At 42.1% G+C, this 21,608-nt stretch overlaps 3 protein-coding genes and 2 long non-coding RNA genes across 11 annotated transcripts in view; 2 read left to right on the top strand and 3 right to left on the bottom strand.

Moving 5' to 3' along the window:
• LOC117528049 (RUN domain-containing protein 3A-like) overlaps positions 1-16,244 on the bottom strand; it is an 81,967-nt gene extending 65,723 nt beyond the window's left edge. The window contains exons 1-4 of one of the 3 annotated variants that reach the window (XM_034190571.1): positions 15,946-16,244; positions 5,168-5,283; positions 1,491-1,624; positions 1,314-1,399 (exon numbers count right to left, since the gene is read on the bottom strand). In XM_034190571.1, the coding sequence (XP_034046462.1) occupies positions 1,314-1,399; positions 1,491-1,624; positions 5,168-5,283; positions 15,946-16,052 (443 nt within the window). In that variant the 5' untranslated portion in view covers positions 16,053-16,244. The remainder of the gene's footprint in view (positions 1-1,313; positions 1,400-1,490; positions 1,625-5,167; positions 5,284-15,945) is intronic. The other 2 variants (XM_034190570.1, XM_034190573.1) reach the window with 2 other exon arrangements.
• On the top strand, positions 8,861-10,275 carry LOC117528062. The gene is made up of 2 exons (XR_004565660.1): positions 8,861-9,028; positions 9,861-10,275. It is a non-coding gene; the product is annotated as an uncharacterized LOC117528062 (long non-coding RNA).
• On the bottom strand, positions 10,162-10,426 carry LOC117528061. The gene is made up of 2 exons (XR_004565659.1): positions 10,378-10,426; positions 10,162-10,328 (listed from the first exon to the last, which is right to left on the bottom strand). It is a non-coding gene; the product is annotated as an uncharacterized LOC117528061 (long non-coding RNA).
• Positions 16,245-16,545: 301 nt separating the features above from the next.
• On the top strand, positions 16,546-20,845 carry rnf113a (ring finger protein 113A). Of its 2 annotated transcripts, none has more exons than XM_034190582.1 (10): positions 16,546-16,696; positions 18,221-18,300; positions 18,386-18,481; positions 18,636-18,743; positions 19,124-19,233; positions 19,822-19,928; positions 20,017-20,106; positions 20,192-20,285; positions 20,372-20,478; positions 20,569-20,845. In XM_034190582.1, the coding sequence occupies exons 1-10, from the start codon at positions 16,591-16,593 to the stop codon at positions 20,637-20,639; spliced, it is 969 nt and encodes a 322-aa protein (XP_034046473.1). In that variant the 5' UTR covers positions 16,546-16,590; the 3' UTR covers positions 20,640-20,845. The 2 variants fall into 2 exon arrangements, with proteins under 2 accessions (XP_034046473.1, XP_034046472.1); XM_034190581.1 differs by having other exon boundaries at positions 16,554-16,700; positions 18,219-18,300.
• Positions 20,706-21,608, bottom strand: part of strada (STE20 related adaptor alpha) — a 32,435-nt gene continuing 31,532 nt past the window's right edge. For 3 of the 4 annotated variants that reach the window (XM_034190577.1, XM_034190579.1, XM_034190580.1), the window contains one exon: positions 20,706-21,587. In XM_034190577.1, coding sequence (XP_034046468.1) covers positions 21,432-21,587 — 156 coding nt within the window. In that variant the 3' untranslated portion in view covers positions 20,706-21,431. The remainder of the gene's footprint in view (positions 21,588-21,608) is intronic. The other variant, XM_034190578.1, reaches the window with a different exon arrangement.

The following is a 21,608-nucleotide window of genomic DNA, read 5'->3' as shown; positions in this document are numbered from 1 at the left end:
TGCCTCACGGAGCGGCTAACTGATCCGATGTTATGATGCCTAACGGAGCGGCTAACAGATTTCATGTTATGATGCCTCACTGAGCGGCTAACTGATCGGATGTTATGATGCCTCACTGAGCGGCTAACTGATCGGATGTTATGATGCCTCACTGAGCGGCTAACTGATCGGATGTTATGATGCCTCACTGAGCAGCTAACTGATTCGATGTTATGATGCCTAACGGAGCAGCTAACAGATCGGATGTTATGATGCCTCACGGAGCGGCTAACTGATCCGATGTTATGATGCCTAACGGAGCGGCTAACTGATCGGATGTTATGATGCCTAACGGACGGCTATCAGATTTCATGTTATGATGCCTCACTGAGCGGCTAACTGATCGGATGTTATGACGCCTCACTGAGCGGCTAACTGATCGGATGTTATGATGCCTCACTGAGCAGCTAACTGATTCGATGTTATGACGCCTAATGGAGCGGCTAACAGATCGGATGTTATGATGCCTCACGGAGCGGCTAACTGATCCGATGTTATGATGCCTAACGGAGCGGCTAACAGATTTCATGTTATGATGCCTCACTGAGCGGCTAACTGATCGGATGTTATGATGCCTCACAGAGCGGTTGACTGATCGAAGTTGGACACCGGTTAAACGATGTCTCCAGAAGTCAACTTAAGTTTAGATTTCTTCTTTTTGGCTTCAGTGTCCTTCGTTAGCGCCGTGTGACTGGGGATTTACATTCGTTGCTAGGAAAGCTCAACGACCAAAATACCAACATTCTGGGCGCAATGAACATGTTTTCACTATCATTTGATTTCTTTGTGCAACTGCCATCGTTATTCAAGCATTCAAAAGACGATTCCTCCACTCAACTCCAAACAGCGATGAGAAAGTTTCTTGACAGTTCTTGCTCTTGAATGAAACCACGTCTCCCGAACCAGACAGAGTTGTGATGTCATCACGAATGCCTGTAGGCGCTGCTCTATTGCAACTTGAAAATCCCCCATTACAGCCTACTTTGGGTTTTAATGGTTTTAGGAAATAGCCTTTGGGCTAAACTCTGGAAAGTTAAACTACAGTAAAAGGTGTCAGCTATTTAATGTCATAAAGAACCTGGGCACTGAGCGTGAAAACAACAACTACATATGCTGGCTGGAAACTCGGAACACTGTTTACATTGCACTGTGCAATGTAGGGCCCATGGTGCTACCTCCACCTAAAAGCCTAATTTTAGATTTTCCTAACATCTAGCTCGTTCCAGGTTTAAGTGAGAAATGTGTCAGATTTACTGAGTTAAATAAATGCTCACCTGGTTATTCTGGTGTCCCTCAGGGCTGTGGACAAATATTCAGACAGACGTTTTTCCATCAGGGCCACTCGAATCCATGCCCGTCCCTGCACATGTACAGCAGAATGAAATAAGTGATGAATGGATAGAGAACTTTGACAAAAACTCTGTTTTTCTTCATGCAGTAAATATTCTTGCCTTGGCTCTAGATGTGCTGATGTTCTCTATGTTTTCGATGCTGCTGATGCAATTGTTCTGCACTTTGTTGCACGAGAGCCGGATGTATTCCCAGAAACTGCGGTGTCCATCTGAGCTGAACCAGCTTCCTGAACCTGGTCCAAAATGATAATATTACAATAAATCTTTCATGCTCCGCTAGCAACTTACAATATCAGCGTGCAACCGCAGCATCAGTTCAACTGAAACTGGAAGGCTGTGCAAGAGTGTATTCCTCCTCCAAGAGGAAACAGTCTGAGACATGTCTGTCTCACATTTATAAGGACAAAAAGAAAAATAAAATATGCTTATGAATACATATTGTGACCTAAAGTTTTCATATGAAAAACAGCAAAGCACAATAGTAAGTCCCTTTGGCTGTTCCCGTGTTTTCACTTGGGGTCGCTACAGCAGATCCAAGGTGAGCTATATGTTGATTTACACCAGGTGCCCTTCTTGACACAAGTCCACGTTACATGGAGAAATGTGGCAGGGGGGTGGGGTTTGAACTGGGAACCTTCTGTACTGAAACCAAGTGCACTTGGTCACTGCCCCTGCACTAGTCAAGTACAATACCATTCTGAATATAAGGTAGTGTTTTGGCTTTTTTTTTTTCTTTCTTTCTTGGAAATACAGCTGAAAAAAATAGGGCCGTCTTACATTCAGGGTCAAGACTTTTCAAATGTCAGTCATCTGCAGCAGTAGGTGGCGCCAAATACCCATGAAACAAACATGACCAACCGTCCAACTTTCTATGGAAACAGCTGGACAGTCTAAATGTTGACCATAAGTGTTGTGGGGTTTTTTTTTATCACACTGTAAGCTAGTTGGTAGATGCTCACTGTCATCATAGAAACAAAACTCACTCACAGTTCTTTTTTGAGAAAATGCTGGAATAAAGCACTCTACAGCATGAGAGCCATTTTCTGCTGAGAAATAAATGCTATATAAACACAGTGCCTGTGGGACTGCTGATAAGTTATGATGCTAACTTTAAGCTCATGGTGATAAATGCAGCAGAGTCATCAAAAAAGTCTCAAGCAGCCAAGCAATAGTGGTGTGATAGAGTGTAATGCTGGAAGAAGGCAAGAAAAAAAAAATAAGACTGGATTAAAAATGCTCACAGAAAGCTAACCATGCTCTGAAAAGTGTTCACTACCAATAGACTGATAAAAGAAATTGGGGGGGGCTGCCCATAAAATGTGCTTCAATTGGCATTAATTTAAAAAAGTATATATTTGATCTTGAGAAAGGCTTTTTCTAAAAGTGTGTGTTGAATGGGGCAGGGTGTCTTACTGTCAGGGTTAGAGTTAGGCATAGTATACATACAGTAGTGTTCAGAATAATAGTAGAGCTATGTGACTAAAAAGATTAATCCAGGTTTTGAGTATATTTCTTATTGTTACACGGGAAACAAGGTACCAGTAGATTCAGTAGATTCTCACAAATCCAACAAGACCAAGCATTCATGATATGCACACTCTTAAGGCTATGAAATTGGGCTATTAGTAAAAAAAAAAGTAGAAAAGGGGGTGTTCACAATAATAGTAGTGTGGCATTCAGTCAGTGAGTTTGTCAATTTTGTGGAACAAACAGGTGTGAATCAGGTGTCCCCTATTTAAGGATGAAGCCAGCACCTGTTGAACATGCTTTTCTCTTTGAAAGCCTGAGGAAAATGGGACGTTCAAGACATTGTTCAGAAGAACGGCATAGTTTGATTAAAAAGTTGATTGGAGAGGGGAAAACTTATATGCAGGTGCAAAAAATTATAGGCTGTTCATCTCCAATGATCTCCAATACTTTTGTGGCTTTGTTGTTTTTATGGCATTTTTATGTTCTTTTATGTCTTTTTATTGTTTGTGTATGTCTTGCTAGTGCACTTTTGAGCTCCTTGCACCATTTTTCAAATGTGGTTTTAATACTGCAAATGGCAAATAAACTTGAAACTTGAACTTAAAATGGACAAAAACACCACAGACGCATGGAAGAAAATGGAAAACAACCATGAAAATGGATAGAAGAATAACCAGAACGGCAAAGGCTCACCCATTGATCAGCTCCAGGATGATCAAAGACAGTCTGGAGTTACCTGTAAGTGCTGTGACAGTTAGAAGACGCCTGTGTGAAGCTAATTTATTTGCAAGAATCCCCCGCAAAGTCCCTCTGTTAAATAAAAGACATGTGCAGAAGAGGTTACAATTTGCCAAAGAACACATCAACTGGCCTAAAGAGAAATGGAGGAATATTTTGTGGACTGATGAGAGTAAAATTGTTCTTTTTGGGTCCAAGGGCCGCAGACAGTTTGTGAGACGACCCCCAAACTCTGAATTCAAGCCACAAGCATCATGATATGGGCATGTTTCTCCTACTATGGTGTTGGGCCTATATATCACATACCAGGTATCATGGATCAGTTTGGATATGTCAAAATACTTGAAGAGGTCATGTTGCCTTATGCTGAAGAGGACATGCCCTTGAAATGGGTGTTTCAACAAGACAATGACCCCACGCACACTAGTAAACCAGCAAAATCTTGGTTCCAAACCAACAAAATTAATGTCTTGCAGATGTGAAGAAATCATGAAAAACTGTGGTTATACAACTAAATACTAGTTTAGTGATTCACAGGATTGCTAAAAAAGCAGTTTGAACATAATAGTTTTGAGTTTGTAGCGTCAACAGCAGATGCTACTATTATTGTGAACACCCCCTTTTCTACTTTTTTTTTTTTACTAATACCCCAATTTCATAGCCTTAAGAGTGTGCATATCATGAATGCTTGGTCTTGTTGGATTTGTGAGAATCTACTGAATCTACTGGTACCTTGTTTCCCATGTAACAATAAGAAATATACTCAAAACCTGGATTAATCTTTTTAGTCACATAGCACTACTATTATTCTGAACACTACTGTATAAATATGTTAATGTGTCGCCACTTTCTATCTTTAAGAATATATAAATATTTAGGTGCTCAAGCAATGCGATTCCCTTTCAATGTTTTTGGCAACTTAAGGGAAATGGTGGCCTAAAGGTTATTTTAGCAGGAGTATTTTAAATACTGCTGTATTTTAAATAAATATATATTTTGTATTCTCCTCAGACATCCCTTGCTGTAATATTCACACCGAGTGAAACTTGCATCTTATTTAATGTTGTAGACTAACAGCGTTAGCACTTTTAGCAGCTCTTGGTGAGAACAGGTCCAAACTAGTCTGAAGGTTCAGGTCAATAAATGAGTATATTTTGATGCCAAGTTTCAATTCAAATGGCAATTATCGAACCCTCACGGGCGACTCTGTGGACTGCGATGTTTGGCTTAATCTGGAGTAAATACACACATAAACTACTGAACCTTCAGACTAGTGAACCTTCGGACTAGTAAGCCCTTCCCTCTGTTTTTAGCTTCGTCTGTTAGATCCAGATTACTGAGACAGTAAATGGCTCATAATTTTTTATGCCCACACCAAAGACAATCCTTACGACGACAATTACAAAATATGATTTCACAAACACCCAAACTGAGGTTAGCCTGTTAGCTTAGCTGGTTTGGACTCAAAGAGAGGGGTGTGTTCAGCCCACCCACGCTCCGCCGCTTCTTGCATTAATGACTTCGTTGTAACGTAGCCATAATTAGCATTGTTGTATTTTTTTTTTTACCTTTGAAGCGGTGGCTGAGGATGTGCTCCAAAATGGCGGCAAAGTTGACAAATTCGTCACATGAGTCATCTATGGGCTCTGCAGTGTATTTTTCCAGAAGGGTCTTTACAGAAAATCTGAAATGGAAGAAGGAAAGACACAAAAGAATGATTAAAAATGTAATGTTTCTATGTGACAGGCTTTCATTTTCTTCTGGGAGCTGCTCATGGCGGTGAAACGCGGCTCTGTACTGTAACAAAGCGGACAAATGTACCACTGTATTTGAACTCGGCCACAATAGTGGGATAGTGGGGAGGGCTTTTTTTTCTTGTTGGGAATCACGCCATCTTATCATACTGAGGTCACCTCGATTGTCTTGTGTAGTCCACAATGTACCTCTTCAGCGCTGTGGCAGTGTTATCATGACAGCAACACAATTAAAGCCCTGTCCTCTCGGTTTCTGTGCACGCTGGGCTCCCAGGTCCTTTTAGCTCTGGTCTCTCTGAAGGACCGACCAGCATCAGAAGAAGAATGATCAAATCATTCCCTCCCCCTTGGCTATACATGGTGGTCTGACCTATTTAGGGCAGCTGCTGCCACAACGCTGCTTTGGCTTTTTGACCTTGCATGCTTCACCCCACTGCACCAACAGGGAAGCAGGTATGCAGTGTGCATGCTAGGAACCAGCATCCAGGAGCGGGAACGGGCTGGCCACCTCTGCTTCCATGGGCAACACTAGCATCACAGAGGGCAAGACTGCCCTCGCTGTGGGCAGCACCTCTATCGCCAGGGGAAAGACAACCGTCTCCTTGGGCAACTCCTCTATCTTCAGGGGAGTGACCACCACCTCCATGGGAGACTCCACCATCCAACGTCAAAAGACAACTGTGGCTCTAGGGCGTGCCAGCTTCAGCCGGGGAACCACGACCACCTCCTTCCGCAAAGCGTTGATGCCAAAGCGCAGGACAACCTAGATGGAAAGAACTCCGAAGACACCCAGAGCAGCCAAGCAGATGAAAAAAGACTCTAGCAATGAGTGGAAAACCGCATTCTTGTCAAGCAAGACCTCCTTCAAAAAAGGCAGGGTTTTGATCCTGAGGAATAAATACGCCATCTCCTGGGGTAAATCCTCAATCTCCTGGAGTAGAACCACCATAACTCTGGGCGGCACGGCCATAGCGGCAGGCACAACCTCTGTTACACGGGGGGAGACCACGAGCTCACTCACCACGTTGACCTTCACCCACGGGACCAAGTCTGTGTCTGTGGTTAAAACCACGCTTGTTAGGGGCAAAGAGACGCACAGCAACGTCTACTGGGACTTTCACACTTGAACACTGCACACACACACACACTCACAAAGCCCGAGCACATGTCTTATCTGGTCAGGGTTAGCAGGTCAGTAGCGTCAGAAGTTAACACCAAATGAGTTTCTGTATGTCTGGATTTACCGCTGAATGAGATGTGATGTTTTTAATCAACTGTTTCTGCAACTCAGGATTCCCAGATAAGTAAGTGAGGTGCAGATGAAACGCATTTTCAGTCGAGAGCTTCCAGTGCGGCACTGGGTGCGTTATGCAAATGTGACGAGCTGAGACGACAGTGTTCAGCATGTCGCTTTGGCAGGGGGGGCGTGAAACAGCTGTGCATGAGAAAGCGGACACATTTCACCAGCAGCGCTCTGCTACGGTCATCAACATGCCTACGTTTTTTAGTTTTTTTGGATGCAGAATGTTCCGCATTCCCATTTTAAGGTCTGTCCTCATTAATATGTTCACCAACACACCCAGTTCTGATGACTGTAAAGTTTAACCGTGCTTATAAAAGTAACATGCATGAAACTTGCGTGGCCTGATTGTTTTTGCACGTTGAATATTTCAAGCTGCAAATGCCACAAGGTGACAGCACTCAAAAGGAACACTGGCTTTTGACAAACCATGAGCACAGACATGGATGATTATAAAAACCAGTTTCAGGATCCACAACCATATTTCAAGCAGACAGAAAAACATACATGTGAGGTGTCATTAAAGCCTCATCTCGATATGTGGATAACAACAAACTCTCATTTCACCTATTTTATACACTGTAAAAAAATCTGGTTTTGTTTTGTTTTTACAAAAAAAAAAAGAAAGAAAAAAAAGCCTGGTAGCTGTGGGTGACAAAATAATAATAATGTAAAAAACTAACAAAAAAGAAAAGAAAAAAAAAAACCTTTGAAAATATGGACATACCTTTACAGAAAATACTGTAGATTTTACAGTATAAAAGTACTGGCATCTGAAAATAAATAAATAAATAAGCACTACCTTTCTATGATATTGCCCAAGTCAGTCTGAAAATATAAGGAACTGCAGAATAACTTTTATCTTTTTGTTATACTGGCTTACTCAATTCTAAACAGACATGATTGTTTTCAGGATTCTTCACATTAACATACCCAGTACAAATACAGTAAAAATAAGTTAATATGGCAATATGATATACAATTCATTATTTATTCAGAGTAGTTTCTATTGTGTGACAGCACATTGCCAGAAATGGTAAGTGTGCTGATCTCCCAAGCGAAATATCCTAAATTTAAGGCTGTTGGAGCCAATACACCTTATACAGCTGGATTTGTGCTCGGGGAAAAAAAAAAGAAAGAAAAAAAAAAAAACTAGATCAATGTGTGGGTCCCATCCCAAATCTCTTGTGGTAGCTCTGAGCAAAATAGAAGTAGCACAATAAAATCTCATTGAATGGATTTAATGTACAAAAAATAATAACTGCATTTAAATTCTACAGAAATTATTTGAAACACAGCATGATAATGTTAATTTAGTAAAAAAAAACATTTAAATCCTGTTTGATTTACTGGTTTACAAATAAAAATTTGTTTGGTAAATCAAACAAGCCTCATACCATAAAATATACATCTTGTTCTGTAAAGGTATTTACATATTTTTTACAGAATTATTCTGGCAACTGCAGCTGCCAGTTGTTTACCATTAAAAACAACCTTTTCTTTTTACAGTGTAGTCACACGCAGAGGAGATGTCTTACAATCACAGGCTAAAGGGAACAATAGCTCAGAAGAAAGTGATGTCACCACAGATTGTCCCCTTTGCAACAATGTGTCCTTCAACCGTCTGGTGTTGACGTGGCAAGGGGACAATCACGCCACTGTCCCAGTCCCCCCAGATAGGCTGTGGCCACCTACGGCTGCCTCTGTCCATTCACAGGGACACATGGGTGGTATGTGGCCTTCCAGAGCCCACGTCTAACCAGCTCAACAAAGGCATTATGCCACACGGGGGTCGCGCAATCCATGCTTAGCATTCTGGTCTGCTCTGGATTGGAGCTGATGTTACTATCACCCCCAAGGGTTTTCAGAGCAGGGCGTGCTGCATGAGTCTGCGATGCTTCACATTGAGTGAGACCCGAACCCTGCTGTCAAATCTGGGTCAGGAAGACGAGCGTCTCCTCAATGGGCAACACCAGCTTCACCGAGGGGAAGACGGCCTTAACTCTGGGCAACACCACCATAAAGAGGGGCAAAAGCAAGCTGGCCATGGGCAACTCCTCCATCACCCGAGGCAGGAGCACAACATCTCTGGGCTCCTCCACCATAACCAGCGGAAAGACCAAGATCTCGCTGGGCAGCGCCTCCTTCAGCAGAGGCACCACCACCACCTCTTTCAGGAAAGCCATACTTCCCAAACGAAAGACCCTCTAGGTGACAGAGGACGGAATGCCAAGAGAAACCAGCGCCATCACAGACAGGACGCCACTACAGCATCTGCACAGGGTCTGGTCTCACTGACAGGGAAACAAGGATTAAATTTAATTTTGGAACGTTGACTATTTTTTGGGGCCATGCCGGAATTATCGAGCAAACAGGTCAGTAGCTAAAACATGTCTGAGAACAATTACTGTCAGGACCAGTGTTTGACAGCAGAACAGAGGTCTGTGTTGTTTGGTGGGATGCCCCAAATCTTTGCTTAAAATTAAAGTACTTTCATATGCAAACTCTTCAAAGTTATTCCCATCATTCCCAATGTCATGGAAGACAATTTGTTGATACGGCTTATCTGAGTAACAGCTTGAAATTGCATTGTTCCATTGTTGTTTGGAATAAGGTGTAACACGGGGTAGTGGAACCCAAAGCAATCACGTTGCTTTGGGTTGAGTTGAACTGACAAAAACAAAAAATAAATTAAACAAATTTGTCATTGCACAGAGGACCACGTGCTCGGAAACCTCATGAGTGTACCTGCTGGTTTTCAGGACTAAGATTTGGGACCAGGCATTGGTGACTAGAAACAATTTCTAATGCTGCAGGAGGCTTCTCTGACCTATAGTGCAAGTGCACTTGACCTTTGATCTGAAGGGGGAATCGCCGGCATGCCTCAAATGCAAATTTCTGGAGTGGAATAGCAGCATGTTCTTGGTACGATTTGACACTGAAAAACAACCGCGGGGCCTTCATACAATTTTCTATTGTTGCCCACTCTCACTGGGCCTGGACCTCGGCCAAGCCCACTCTAAGCTCTTTAAATGCTCTCTTGTTCTCTCGGAGCTCTACTGTACCTACACTGCTGTGTTAGCCACAGCACCACCTAGGACATCCAAAGCGTCATTACACAACATCCCCCCCCCACACACACACATATACACACATCTCCCGTAAGCAGTCCCCTAACTCATGTCTCTGTCTCCACGTCTTTTCTAGTCTTGGCATAACCGTCAGGATCAGATGACACAGGCAGAAGAGGCTGCGGTCGGGGAAGACCTTCTGTCCCGTACTGGATCAGCACAAACGCCCAAGAAAATTTATACGTTGTACTCAAGTGACATTAGATGAGATTAATAAAATTGATTTTTGGGTCAAATCCAAATGGACTGAAGTAGACCAACAGCGTTCTGCAAGTGCACATCCAAGCCAAGTGGTTGATGGTCAGAGGAGGTGTAGATGGATTCGAACACGAGATGGACTGAGAGCATGAATCAGACGTAGAGACAGAATGAAGAACTGTGTCCCTCTGCTTGGTGAAAGAACTGGCGAGGTCAAACCTTTAGATCTACTGTGGTTTTAAAATGAAGTTATTGCTCAGATTTGAAAAACGCAGCGCCCAAACGGTCGAAGGCGGGACCGACTGACAAGGTGCCACCCACTCTGAGTGGAATGTGCTGCAATCCACTGTGTTTGGAAAATTCCAAAGTTCACACTCCTGCATTCCAGTTGAAACTTAAAGACAAAACATCGAGACAAAAACAATGCAAATTATTCAGTCATACTTGTTATTTCCTTACATTTTAAAAGTGGATTTTTCCTGTGAATTTCCAGCTCTGGGTTGGAGCATCGATCTCCTGTAGAGCCAAAAACTCGGCCAAATGTAACACGCCACCACCTCTTCTCTCTCTCTGTCCGTTAGATAGGATATAAGCTTGTGTCGGACCTGTCGAGTCTCACTTATTTTATCTGTTTTTGTAGGTTCACCACGTCCACGCCGACACTGTTTCTCCAGTCACAGCTGGCACGAAAAAAACTCAGCGAGAGAGTAGATTTGAAATGCTTCCGTCCCTGACGATAACAGATAGGAGATCTCTCAAATTCAACTCAGTGAAGTCAAGTTAGAGATAAATTCCCACTGACTACTATAAGTATAAGCTTGACTAAGGTCAAGAAAAGAACCGTTACCAACGGCAACCGTGCAGCAGATTACGATGAAGCAGCCACCATGACCAAATCACTTCATTGCATTCCAATAAAATTCCATCAAATTTCTTGACACCATGTACAAAAAGAATGCAACTCCAGTTATTTGCTTTTTAATCTCAGAATCTTCTGTAAATTGATGACAAAGAAAAAAAAATGGGTGGGGGTTAGTTTATATTTCTTCAAGTGCAAAACATCGCCCCCCAGCATTATGTTTCTGGATATGTACTCATGTGGTCTCAATAAATGGGAATTTTGCAGTGACTTTCAAATTAGTGTCTGGCAGGGTCGCCGTCAGGGATTTTGGGCCCCCTTATATTATTTTGTCAGTATTATAATTGTATTAGGTGCCTCTGTGGGCCCGTGTCAAACCTACCATCCCTGGTTCTCAAGACCAGGCACCTAAGTGGCTCTACTCTACTCTTTTCTACTCTCCTATTTTACTCTTCCCTTTTAGATATTTAGATATACCTTTATATACTACCATAGTTCCACCTTAGAATTGGAATATAATATATAAGATATACCTTACTGAATTTTCATGGGCCCCTAGAATCGTTTTCCTTATTCTCCCCTTTTCGGTACCCATGGTGACCGGACATAGCTCTCTGATCTTTGTTCCTGTAGTTACTACATGCGGTAAAGGTAAGAGGATTTTACAATTTAAACTATTTTTTGTTGGGTTTTTATAGGGGGGTGTCTGTCTATGAATTTCCAGTCATTTGGTTATTTTAAATTATTTTTTTAATTGCTAATTCAGCCATATCAGCTAACAGTGACCCAGGCACAAGTTGTTTTATTAGCAAGAAATATATATGGAATTTCTTTTATTGTATATAAAGTTAGCAGCGTTAGTTGTTAGCATGGTTTAATCCTGTCTGCGGCAACACCGCAAGAACTTCCCACTAGTCCTAGGGTCCACTAGTCCTGGTTAGGGTTAGGGCTTAGGGTGAACTTTAAAATCAGTTTAGGGTTGTAATATACACCATCAAATAATATAATGAGGTTAGGGTTAGTGGACCCTAGTCAGACTAGTGGACCCTAGGACTAGTGGACCCTCCCCATCACCGCTATGGCAGAAACGGAGATCCATTTTTGCTCACTGTTGCAGACCTTTAAAACCATTGCCTATTACAATTAGCATAGGGCTGAAAACAAAATCTAGGGGGCACTGTTTTACACTAGGAGTTTCCATTTAAATTTAACGACACAAACACTGTTCTTTGTGGTGATGAATATGTTAATGTTAATGTGCTTCTGTTACCAAAAACAGTTTTATTCTCAAAATGTCTGTCCCCGAAACAACACAAACCAATCAAGCTACTCTTCCCCACGTTTACCGGAACAATGACGTCAGACCTTTAATCAAGGCTTTGGCGCCACGTCGGATGACTCCTGCACAAGCTAGCAACCCGCCTTTTTCTTAAGTCCAGAAAAATGACACAACGTCAGTGAACTGACGTTGTGGGACTGAACATGTTAATAATCTTTGTGTGTGCTGATTGTATGTTAAAACATGAGAGATGTGGCCATGGGGGGGTAAAAAGAAGGTCAGACTTTCTCTGCCTGACGTACTAACGGAACATTAACGTTAGCTTAGCAACAAGGGCGGCTTTGATCTAGGGAAGAAGCTGCGTGTCGGTCAGCGTGACAGAGCCTGGCTACGGTAACGAGAAGCTAACCAGCGGGCCGCTGCTGATCCACCCTTACCAAAAAGTAGTATATGCAAGTATGTTTCAAGTATACTTCTAGTTTACTTTTTATATACTTATAAGTACTATTTTTTGGTAAGGGCAGGATCTGTCTAACGAGTACAAAGGGGACGACAAAAGGTCAACGACGCCTGGACCCGACGGCGACACGGACCAGACTGCCCGACCCCAATCAGAGTCACCTTCTTCATGAGAAAAAGAGAATTACTGAAAGCTTTTTAAGATTTATTTATGTCTTGTCAAGTTTGTTGGTTATTAAAGTGCTTCAGTGGTTAAATCTGTGTGTGTGTTTCCTCATTAATATTTCTCTGTCATTAGTCCTGTATGAGATTTTTTTTTTTTTTTGCCATGCATTTTGTCGTCTGTGTGTTTTTCTGCACTCTGTGTGTGTCACTAAAAGTTGATATGAACCTTGAACACAAAAGAACTGGAATAAAAACAAGAGCTTGATTGTGTCTCAATTTCATTGTCTCATTTTTTGATGTTTGTTTGGTTTCACTTCAAGGTTAAATACAGATCCTTGTGATTTGCACAGTGAGGCAGTGTGAAGAAAATAAAACTATAAAGAGACTCTGTAGAATGCACACATTCAGGCCCATAAGTATTTGGCCAACAACAGACTGCCGTTTTGCCTCTGGACACCAACACAAGATAAGACAAGATCAATTTTATTGATCCTACAGCAGGGAAAATCACTTGTTGCAGCAGCAAGAGTTGTACAGCACTGATGAAAAGAAAAATATTTACATTAAAGAAAGGTGACTAAAATATATTGCAATGGTGCATAAATACTGATGTGAACAGATTATATAAAGAATAGAATATGTGAGTATATATATATATATATATATATATATACTCACCTGGGTGAGGGTGTATGATGTCCAAAAGACCCAAAACACCTGGTGACCCCAGGTAACATCACTGATGATGTGCCCCAGCATACTGTTGAAAGATGCTCCTTTATGATCCTGCTGTTTTTAAATGTTTCCTCAGTTACTGAGATGTTGTTATGGTGCTCCCATGTTGCTCAGAACCACCACAGCAGATCTGGCACGTGACGGACGGACACACTGATCTGGTTTTTCTAATACACCTCTAACTTAGGCAGGTGTTTTGTGTGGAGAAACAAACATTTGTTGGCTGGAAGTAGGGGTGCTGAGTAGCCCGACAACCCGCCCGGGTATGAATTGGGCCGGATACTGGCCTCCATTTTGGAGTGAGATTTCCCACTCCTAAATGACCAATAGGAGAGCAGCGCTGGAATTTCCTCTCCTAAATGACCAATAGGAGAGCAGCGCTCACGTGAGGCTGCTGTCAGTGTCTCGGCTGCCAACCAATCGCAGGCTAGAAGAAGAGAGGCCAGTATTTGGTCCAATTCAGGGCTGGTTGTCGGGCTGGGTACAGAGGAGGCTGCAGCACCCCCTGCTGGTGAGGAGCTGTAGTTGCAAGGGAAACAAGTCTACTAAAAAAGTAAGACCCTTTGGCTGCTCCCTTGTTATTGCACTCGGGGTCGCCACAGCAGATCCAAGATGGATCGGCGTGTTGAATTGGCACAAGTTTTACGCCGGATGCCCTTCATGACGCAACTCCACATTACATAGAGAAATGTGGCAGGGGTGGGGTTTGAACCGGGAACCTTCTGCACTGAAACCAAGCACCTTAAGAGAAAAAAGTTTACTGAACAAATTAATTTTGAAAAACTTTATTTTATGGGCATGTGAAGTGATTATATCATTTTATAAGTCATGTTATTTCTTGTTTCATCCCTTCCGCTATTAATCAGTGAAATCACCTGGTGGAGTTGGTGGTTATAAAGAAACCTGCACCCTTTTTGCCCTTTCTGGACTCAGGTTGACACACTCTACGAAATGAGACAGGGGTTTTAAATGTAATTAATATTATTATTTACAATATACTTGCAATTGTTAATTTTAGGGATTTAAGTAATAATGTTTCATTTGATTTAATTAATTTCAACTTCAATATTGTTGTGCACTTAATTGATAATGTTATGGGGAAAAAGTTACCTTAACCTTATCAAAAACGTTTTTTTTCTTAGAGCGCACCTATAGTTTTGTGTTTTCTGTTTTTAATTAATCATATTTGTTAGCAATGCTGTTTTGACAAATATGAATTTGGGCTTCAAGTTTGCTGCCTAACGTTGGGTAAAATGCATTAAAACTATAAAAATCAGGAATGTTGCATTACTGCACAGCAATCAATATGATCAGCGCCCCCAGCTCTGACCAACTTCCAGCATCCCTGGTGCAACAGTGTTGACACACAATAAGAACTACTCTGAAAATATAGTGAATTGTATGTCATATTGCCATGTTAACAGTTTTACTGTATTTGCACAAATTGTGTTAATATGAGGGTTTCTGAAAAAGTCATGTATGTTTAGAATTGAGTAGGATAAATATGGATTCTGCAGGTCATTGCCATTTCAGACTCGATGACACGGTGTGGCAACATGATGGTCCAAGCAATTAGTGTGTGTCATTCACAGACTGCATATCCGCCATACCATTTTTGTTTGTTTTTTCTTGCAAATTTCAGTGGTTTCATGTTGTAAATTTTTTAGTAAAGGTATTTACAAATTATTACTGGTTTTTGTTTTGCTTTTTGTTTATGTTTTGTTTTTTACATAATTATTAACAGAAAATTAATTAAAACCACAGATTTTTTTTACACTGTAGTGTTTTTAGTTCTGGCATCACTCACTGCGTTTTATAGGGTACATGCAAAAAAAAATAAATAAATAAATAAAATGACATAGTATAGCAAATAATCAGTTTTTAGAGGTAGAAAATTTGAAAACATTAGGCATCCCCCCCCCCCCCCCCATATGTCACCTAAAAAAGGAGTAGTTGGTTATTTTTCCTGCAGACTGAATATTTAATGATTTGAGGAATCGATGTCAAAATGTAACAGCTGCAGACAGACAAAATGATTTTTATTCTGATGACATAAATAAATAATAATTCACTGTCAGACTACAAGCAATCATGCAAAAAATAAATACAAATACATGACATCACTGTGGAAGCAGCTCTTTGTGCACAAACATCACTGATATGTTAAACCCCCCCAGCTCCGGCATTTAAAGGTGATGTTGAGAGGTTTAATGCATAAACAGATTTCAAACCCCTGCTCCGTTTTTTTCCTCATTTGAACCCGTTTCTAGCACAGATCAGACTCGAGCAGAGATGGAGCTTAAAACAACAACAACAACAACAAAAAAACAAACAAAAAACGCACGTCAGCTCTTTATATTTCGCAGAAACGGGAAACAATCTCGATTTTGTGCGCAGGGATGTGATTTTTTTTTTCTTTGACGGCACATGCAGGGATCGCAGCCCGTCGGCTGGGTCGTGATGTACCTGCAGACCGTGATCAGGTTTTTTCGCTCCACGCCGACGCTCCGAGCAGACGCCCTTTTCGATGTCAGACCCATAGCCATCGCTGTGGGGATGCAACCAGACTCCATCCGGCGGCGACCCCGGGGCCTTTTCTGGATCCTTACCCGGGCCGGGACCCCTCCCTCCGCGGGCCCTGTGTCCTACAAACAGACGCTGTCCTCCGCGGGGAGACGGGAATGCTGCAGCAGCGACTAGCGTCAAGACAGACAAGCGCCAAGAGGGTGCTTCCGGTGAGGTTTTTCAAAGTAAGAAACACGTCAACCCTACACTGTTTCCGTTGGCAGAAAATTATTTTATTTCTGACATTATATATATATATATATATATATATATATATATATATATATATATATACATTTTAATTTTTTATGCCATTTCAAATACAAACAATAAAAATTTCTAAAATCAACCTCCTTAAACTCAAACTGAAAGCAATATATTTTATTTCTGGCATTATATACATATATATATATATCTACACACTCTTGAGGTTATTCTCCCGCCGACCATCAGGGGGCTCATCACAATAAATGCATGTTATCTCGACTCTCCGGCACGAGAGGGCGCTGTGGTTGCAGCAGCGACTGTTTATCTTTAGGTGACAAGATGGCGGAGTTACAAGAGTCAAAATCGGGTTCTTGTACTTTTTTGTTCAAAAAATCTTCTAAAAAATTCTCCGGACGAAAGAGAAAAACAAGCGACAGCGATAAAGGTAATGTTTTCACTGTTAATGGGTTTAGAATTGTTGAGTCAGACGTGTTCGTCAGTTATTCTCAAATACAAAGCAACATGTAGTGTTTTGTGTCTTTAACAGTGCTAATAACGATTGAGTTATGAGTATTAAAGACGATATACACAGATGTCTAAATACAGGCGTAATGTCAATCTATTTTCTCGTTAGTGCTGCGTTCATGTACCCTCAGAATTTTTGGTTCTCTATCATCGGGAGTCTTTCTGTGGGTGAACAGCCACTAACGTTATTATATAGTGTTGCATGTAGTTAATCATTTTGCAAAATTTCTAATTGTCAATATGGCAATCAAATTGCCAGTGATTCTTAAAAGTCATTTGCAGACAACAGTAATGCCTATAGAATACACCCAGTAAAAGAACGTCTCATGTCATAATGTTGACTTAACATTAAAATAAATAAATAAATAAATATACAGACTTTGGGACAGAACCTAATGGTGACTCCTCATATTTTCTCAGATTTTGTTTTGGTACTTGTTTGCAGTCATTGCCGGACCCCCCCCCCCCCCCCTTTTATTTTTAAGATCTGCTAATTCATTAGCAGAGGTTGTGATATTAGTGATTGTCCAACATGTGTCCATTTTTCATCAACTGAAGTTCTAGTTTCTTATGTCAACATGATCTGGTCGAGTGCACGTGTTCATTCTAGATTGTGGGGGGGTTCCCATGATGCACTGTTTCTTTCTCTTTTTGCTCCGTATGCATCACTCTGCATTTAATCATTAGTGATCGATCTCTGCCCTCCTCCACAGCATGTCTTTTTCCTGGTTCTTTCCCTCAGCCCCAACCAGTCTCAGCAGAAGACTGCCCCTCCCTGAGCCTGGTTCTGCTGGAGGTTTCTTCCTGTTAAAAGGGAGTTTTTCCTTCCCACTGTGGCCAAGTGCTTGCTCATAGGGGGTCGTTTTGACCGTTGGGGTTTTTCATAATTATTGTATGGCCTTGCCTTGCAGTGTGGAGCGCCTTGGGGCAACTGTTTGTTGTGATTTGGCGCTATATAAGAAAAAAGTTGATTGATTGATTGATTGATTCTAAAGACAAGAGAGCGGCCATATTGTTTTCCATAGTCTGTCAAGTGAACGCATGCTTTTCAGAACATGGGAGTTCCCAACTAGGGTTTTGCAAAATTACAGTTGTCTTGATCATCCTGACTCAGTGAAAGGATAACAGTGTCTGCTTTGATATTTTGGCCATGTGGCGCATTTCCCTGTGCCTGAACTTTGTGGATGCCCATACAGGTGTTTACTTTAGAGATGGACTGATTGTCTGCAGGGGTGGTTGCCATCCTGGACCTAAGGTGGTTCTGTAGAATCGTGGATGCTGTGAAGAGCAACACCAGCGCATGCGCCCACACTTGACCATAGTCGTGATGCAGCACCATTTTTCGTCTGTGCTTGGACTGTTCATTGATTTAGTGCCAGTATTCCACAGCAGGGCAGGAAGTGATCGGTTATTTCTTGGTAATCTCTGAAGATTCTTTTTTCAGACGGCAGCAGCAATGAGGATCAGAGCTCTGTGGTCAGAAAAGAAAAGAAATGCACTCAAGCAAACCCGATGATTCAGAAGGTAACGTTAATTATTGGAGCAATAATTGTGGTAATAGCTGAAGGTGGTCACTTATGATGATTATTATTATTTTGTATCTGTCCAGTCGAGGAAAGTGGAGAGAGACATCGCATCATCCAGTGATGATGAGCAGGACAAAGAGGACAAGATCACGGTTGCTTATAAGTCCACCCGGTCAGCAGTGAGTTGGCGCTTTTGTCGCACGTTAAGTTTTCAAGAAATGGGGAATAAATGGTGTTGCTGTAATTCACTTTGTTGAAGTAGAATGTCTTATGTTTAAATGAAATTCTCCCCTAATACGCCCATCTTTTTTTTTTTTTTTTTCTTCAAATAAGAAACCAGAGGGGCCAGAGGACATGGGTGCCACCGCTGTGTATCAGATGGACACAGAGAGGGACAAGGACGCCCAGGCCATCTTTGAGAGGAGCCAGAAAATCCAGGAGGTCAGAAATGAGGCGTTACGCACCGTTCGTCCTGTAGGGTTACTGACAATCTGTACAGACAAAGACACGAGACACACATCGTCCTGTTGGACACATCCACAACGGCAAACCTTTATTCATTTAAGTCACATGTTGAAAGTTTGTGCAAGTTGTAAAAAGCTTCTTGTGTCTTCCCCTGTGTGCAGTTATTTCTCACGCCATTAATAAAAGACGTTTAATTGCATTAAGCTAATCTGCAATAAACAAGCCCCCCCCCCCCCCAAAAAAAAAAGAAGACTAAAAATGTGAACTGTTATCGTAATCGTTTGAAAGCAGCCATTCATCTGTGAGTAATAGTTAGAAAAATATATTTTTTGAACTAACACTGAATTACACCGCAGGAGCTGTCAGGTAAAGAAGACGATAAAATCTACCGCGGCATCAACAACTATCAAAAGTTTATCAAACCAAAGGACACGACCATGGGCAACGCATCCTCGGGTATGGTCAGGTGAGTGCTGACGGGGGGACGGTCATCACTCACATTAATAAGACTCAACCACTTCGTCTGAGGTGTTTAGGTTAATTTCCACCAATCCTGCTGTGTGTCCACAAAACTGACCTTCTGGGATTTGTTTTGGCAAAGGTCACAATGATGCTTCATGCTTGTTTCTGGACTCCACCCAGATTTTTTTAGTTGATTTTCATCCAACTTCACATGTAGATGATGGTCCACTCCAGACCTGCTCTTAAAGAGTTAAACCTGGCACATATACACAGGCAAGTTCTGAAATTGCCCCATTGAGGCCAAATTTGCCCATGCTCAGTTTTATTTGGTTCAAAATTTTAAGTCTTTCTTTTCTGATTTGCATCAAACTTCATACGTTTACCAAAGTTGGTATATCAGTGATGATTGACCCCAAAATAGCCATGGTCAAGCAATTTGACTTTCAACCCAGTTCTTCTACCAAATGCGGCACATGCTGAGGGGATTCCAGAACTGCCCTCACAAGGTCAGCCAGAGGTCAGTCATTTGGGTGATGGTTAAGATCACCCGGGTTGTAAAAATAACATAAATATTAACTTTAACTTTCAACAGAAAAGGACCAATCCGGGCCCCTGAACACCTGAGAGCCACAGTCAGGTGGGACTACCAGCCAGACATCTGCAAAGACTACAAGGAGACCGGTTTCTGTGGATTTGGAGGTCGGTACCAGATTTGTTCTACAGTCACCTCCTGTGAAAACGTATTCATCTCAATATTTCACATTGTGGATTTCTGTCTCACGGTTAGACAGCTGCAAGTTTCTCCACGACAGATCAGACTACAAACATGGCTGGCAGATTGGGCGGGAAATGGAAGAGGGCAGATACGGCGCCAATGGTGAGTACAGTGGTGGTGGTGATGGTGGAGGTGGGGGAGTGTTTCCATAAATAAATAAAGTTCAGAACATTCTGCTCCCATCTAGATGAGGAGAATTATGAAGTGAGCAGTGATGAAGAAGACTTTCCCTTCAAGTGCTTCATCTGCAGAGATTGCTACAAGAATCCCATCGTTACCAAGTAAGTCTGCGCAGCGTCGCTCCAACTCCCTGCTCAGGTTTGCTGAGGTTCAGGTTTCGCGTATTGACCAGTTCTTTGCCTCTCAGGTGCAGGCACTATTTCTGTGAAGCTTGTGCGCTTCAGCATTACCGCAAGTCCAAGCGCTGCTACGTGTGCAACACACAGACCAACGGTGTCTTCAACCCTGCTAAAGGTGAGCTGACTGTCAGACACGACAGTCAAAACAGGAAACAAATTGCGATTCCCTCAAGTCGTGTTTATCTGACGTTATCGTTTATTACAGAGCTGATGGCCAAGATAGCCAAACGTCAAGCAGCAACGGATCAACCACCATCAGATGAGGAGGAGGATTAGCATGTCCCCCCCCCACCACCACTTTGTGTTTGCGTTATCTGTAGAAATTTCTAATAAAATACAATTTTTGTTTTTAAGCTGCTGCCTTATTTTTGGTACAGTTCTGTTTTAAACATCAAAGCAAACAGTGTTACGTAACATTTTAACATTTGTAACTCTACGTGCTGATGCAACATTCACTACGGATGTGCGACATCGCGTCAAAACAAAAAACAAAACCTTGCCACTGAGGGTTAAAATACTAAACGTGCTACATTTACCTTCAGTTCAACAAAAAGCCGTGAGTACATTAGGCAGTGATGGGGGCGGAGCAAAGAACCACGGGGCTTATTTGTTTATCCCTTCATACAGATTAACATCTTCCATGTGGACCAGAGATGACTGGTGACCATCCTGAAGTGGACTTGGTGAGCAGACAGGTAAACAAGAACCCCCCCAAAAGTCTAGTAGTAGCTTGGCGCCAATCCCATCCAGGGTGAGCGTTGGGCAATGACACTGGCAAGTGTATCGACCTTCCTCTCAAACTTTAGGAAGAATAGAGCTTAAAAAGCAAACATTTGTAAACTGGTGCATGTGTGTGTGCACGAACAAGGCCATCAGTGCAGAAATTGACAGGGTGGGAATATGAGTGCGACACGCATCCAAAAGAGGCAAAATGGCTGCTGGCTTTTAACCTCCAAGAATATCTGAAGTATTTACAAGGACGCCATCACAGAAGCAAAAAAATCCTTCTGTCTGCTCTTGAAATTTTTCCCGTCGTCAGAATCAGTCTTCCCCCTGTGCCCTCCGCCGTCAGAAGTCCCAGTCGTCTACCTCCAGATGGCTGAGACCCGACTCCAGACTGGCGAGTCCAGAAGGTGAGTCCTGCAGCTGGGAGCTCTCAAAGCTGGTGATGGGCGAGACAGGCTGCAGCAGGTCAGGCAGCGCCTCTGATGGCCGCCGTTTGATCTGTTGGTGGCAACAATTTGA

Source organism: Thalassophryne amazonica, chromosome 16 (genome assembly GCF_902500255.1).
Source record: "Thalassophryne amazonica chromosome 16, fThaAma1.1, whole genome shotgun sequence".
NCBI classification, from domain to species: Eukaryota; Metazoa; Chordata; class Actinopteri; order Batrachoidiformes; family Batrachoididae; genus Thalassophryne; species Thalassophryne amazonica.
This window is presented reverse-complemented; position numbering and strand designations above follow the sequence as displayed.

Bases quoted from the DNA above. Each gene is read 5' to 3' on its own strand.
- rnf113a (XM_034190581.1), top strand. From the start codon at position 16,591: ATGGCGGAGTTACAAGAGTCAAAATCGGGTTCTTGTACTTTTTTGTTC. The intron at 18,301-18,385 runs GTAACGTTAATT...GTATCTGTCCAG, and splicing joins CAAACCCGATGATTCAGAAG to TCGAGGAAAGTGGAGAGAGA. The intron at 20,107-20,191 runs GTGAGTACAGTG...GCTCCCATCTAG, and splicing joins GGGCAGATACGGCGCCAATG to ATGAGGAGAATTATGAAGTG.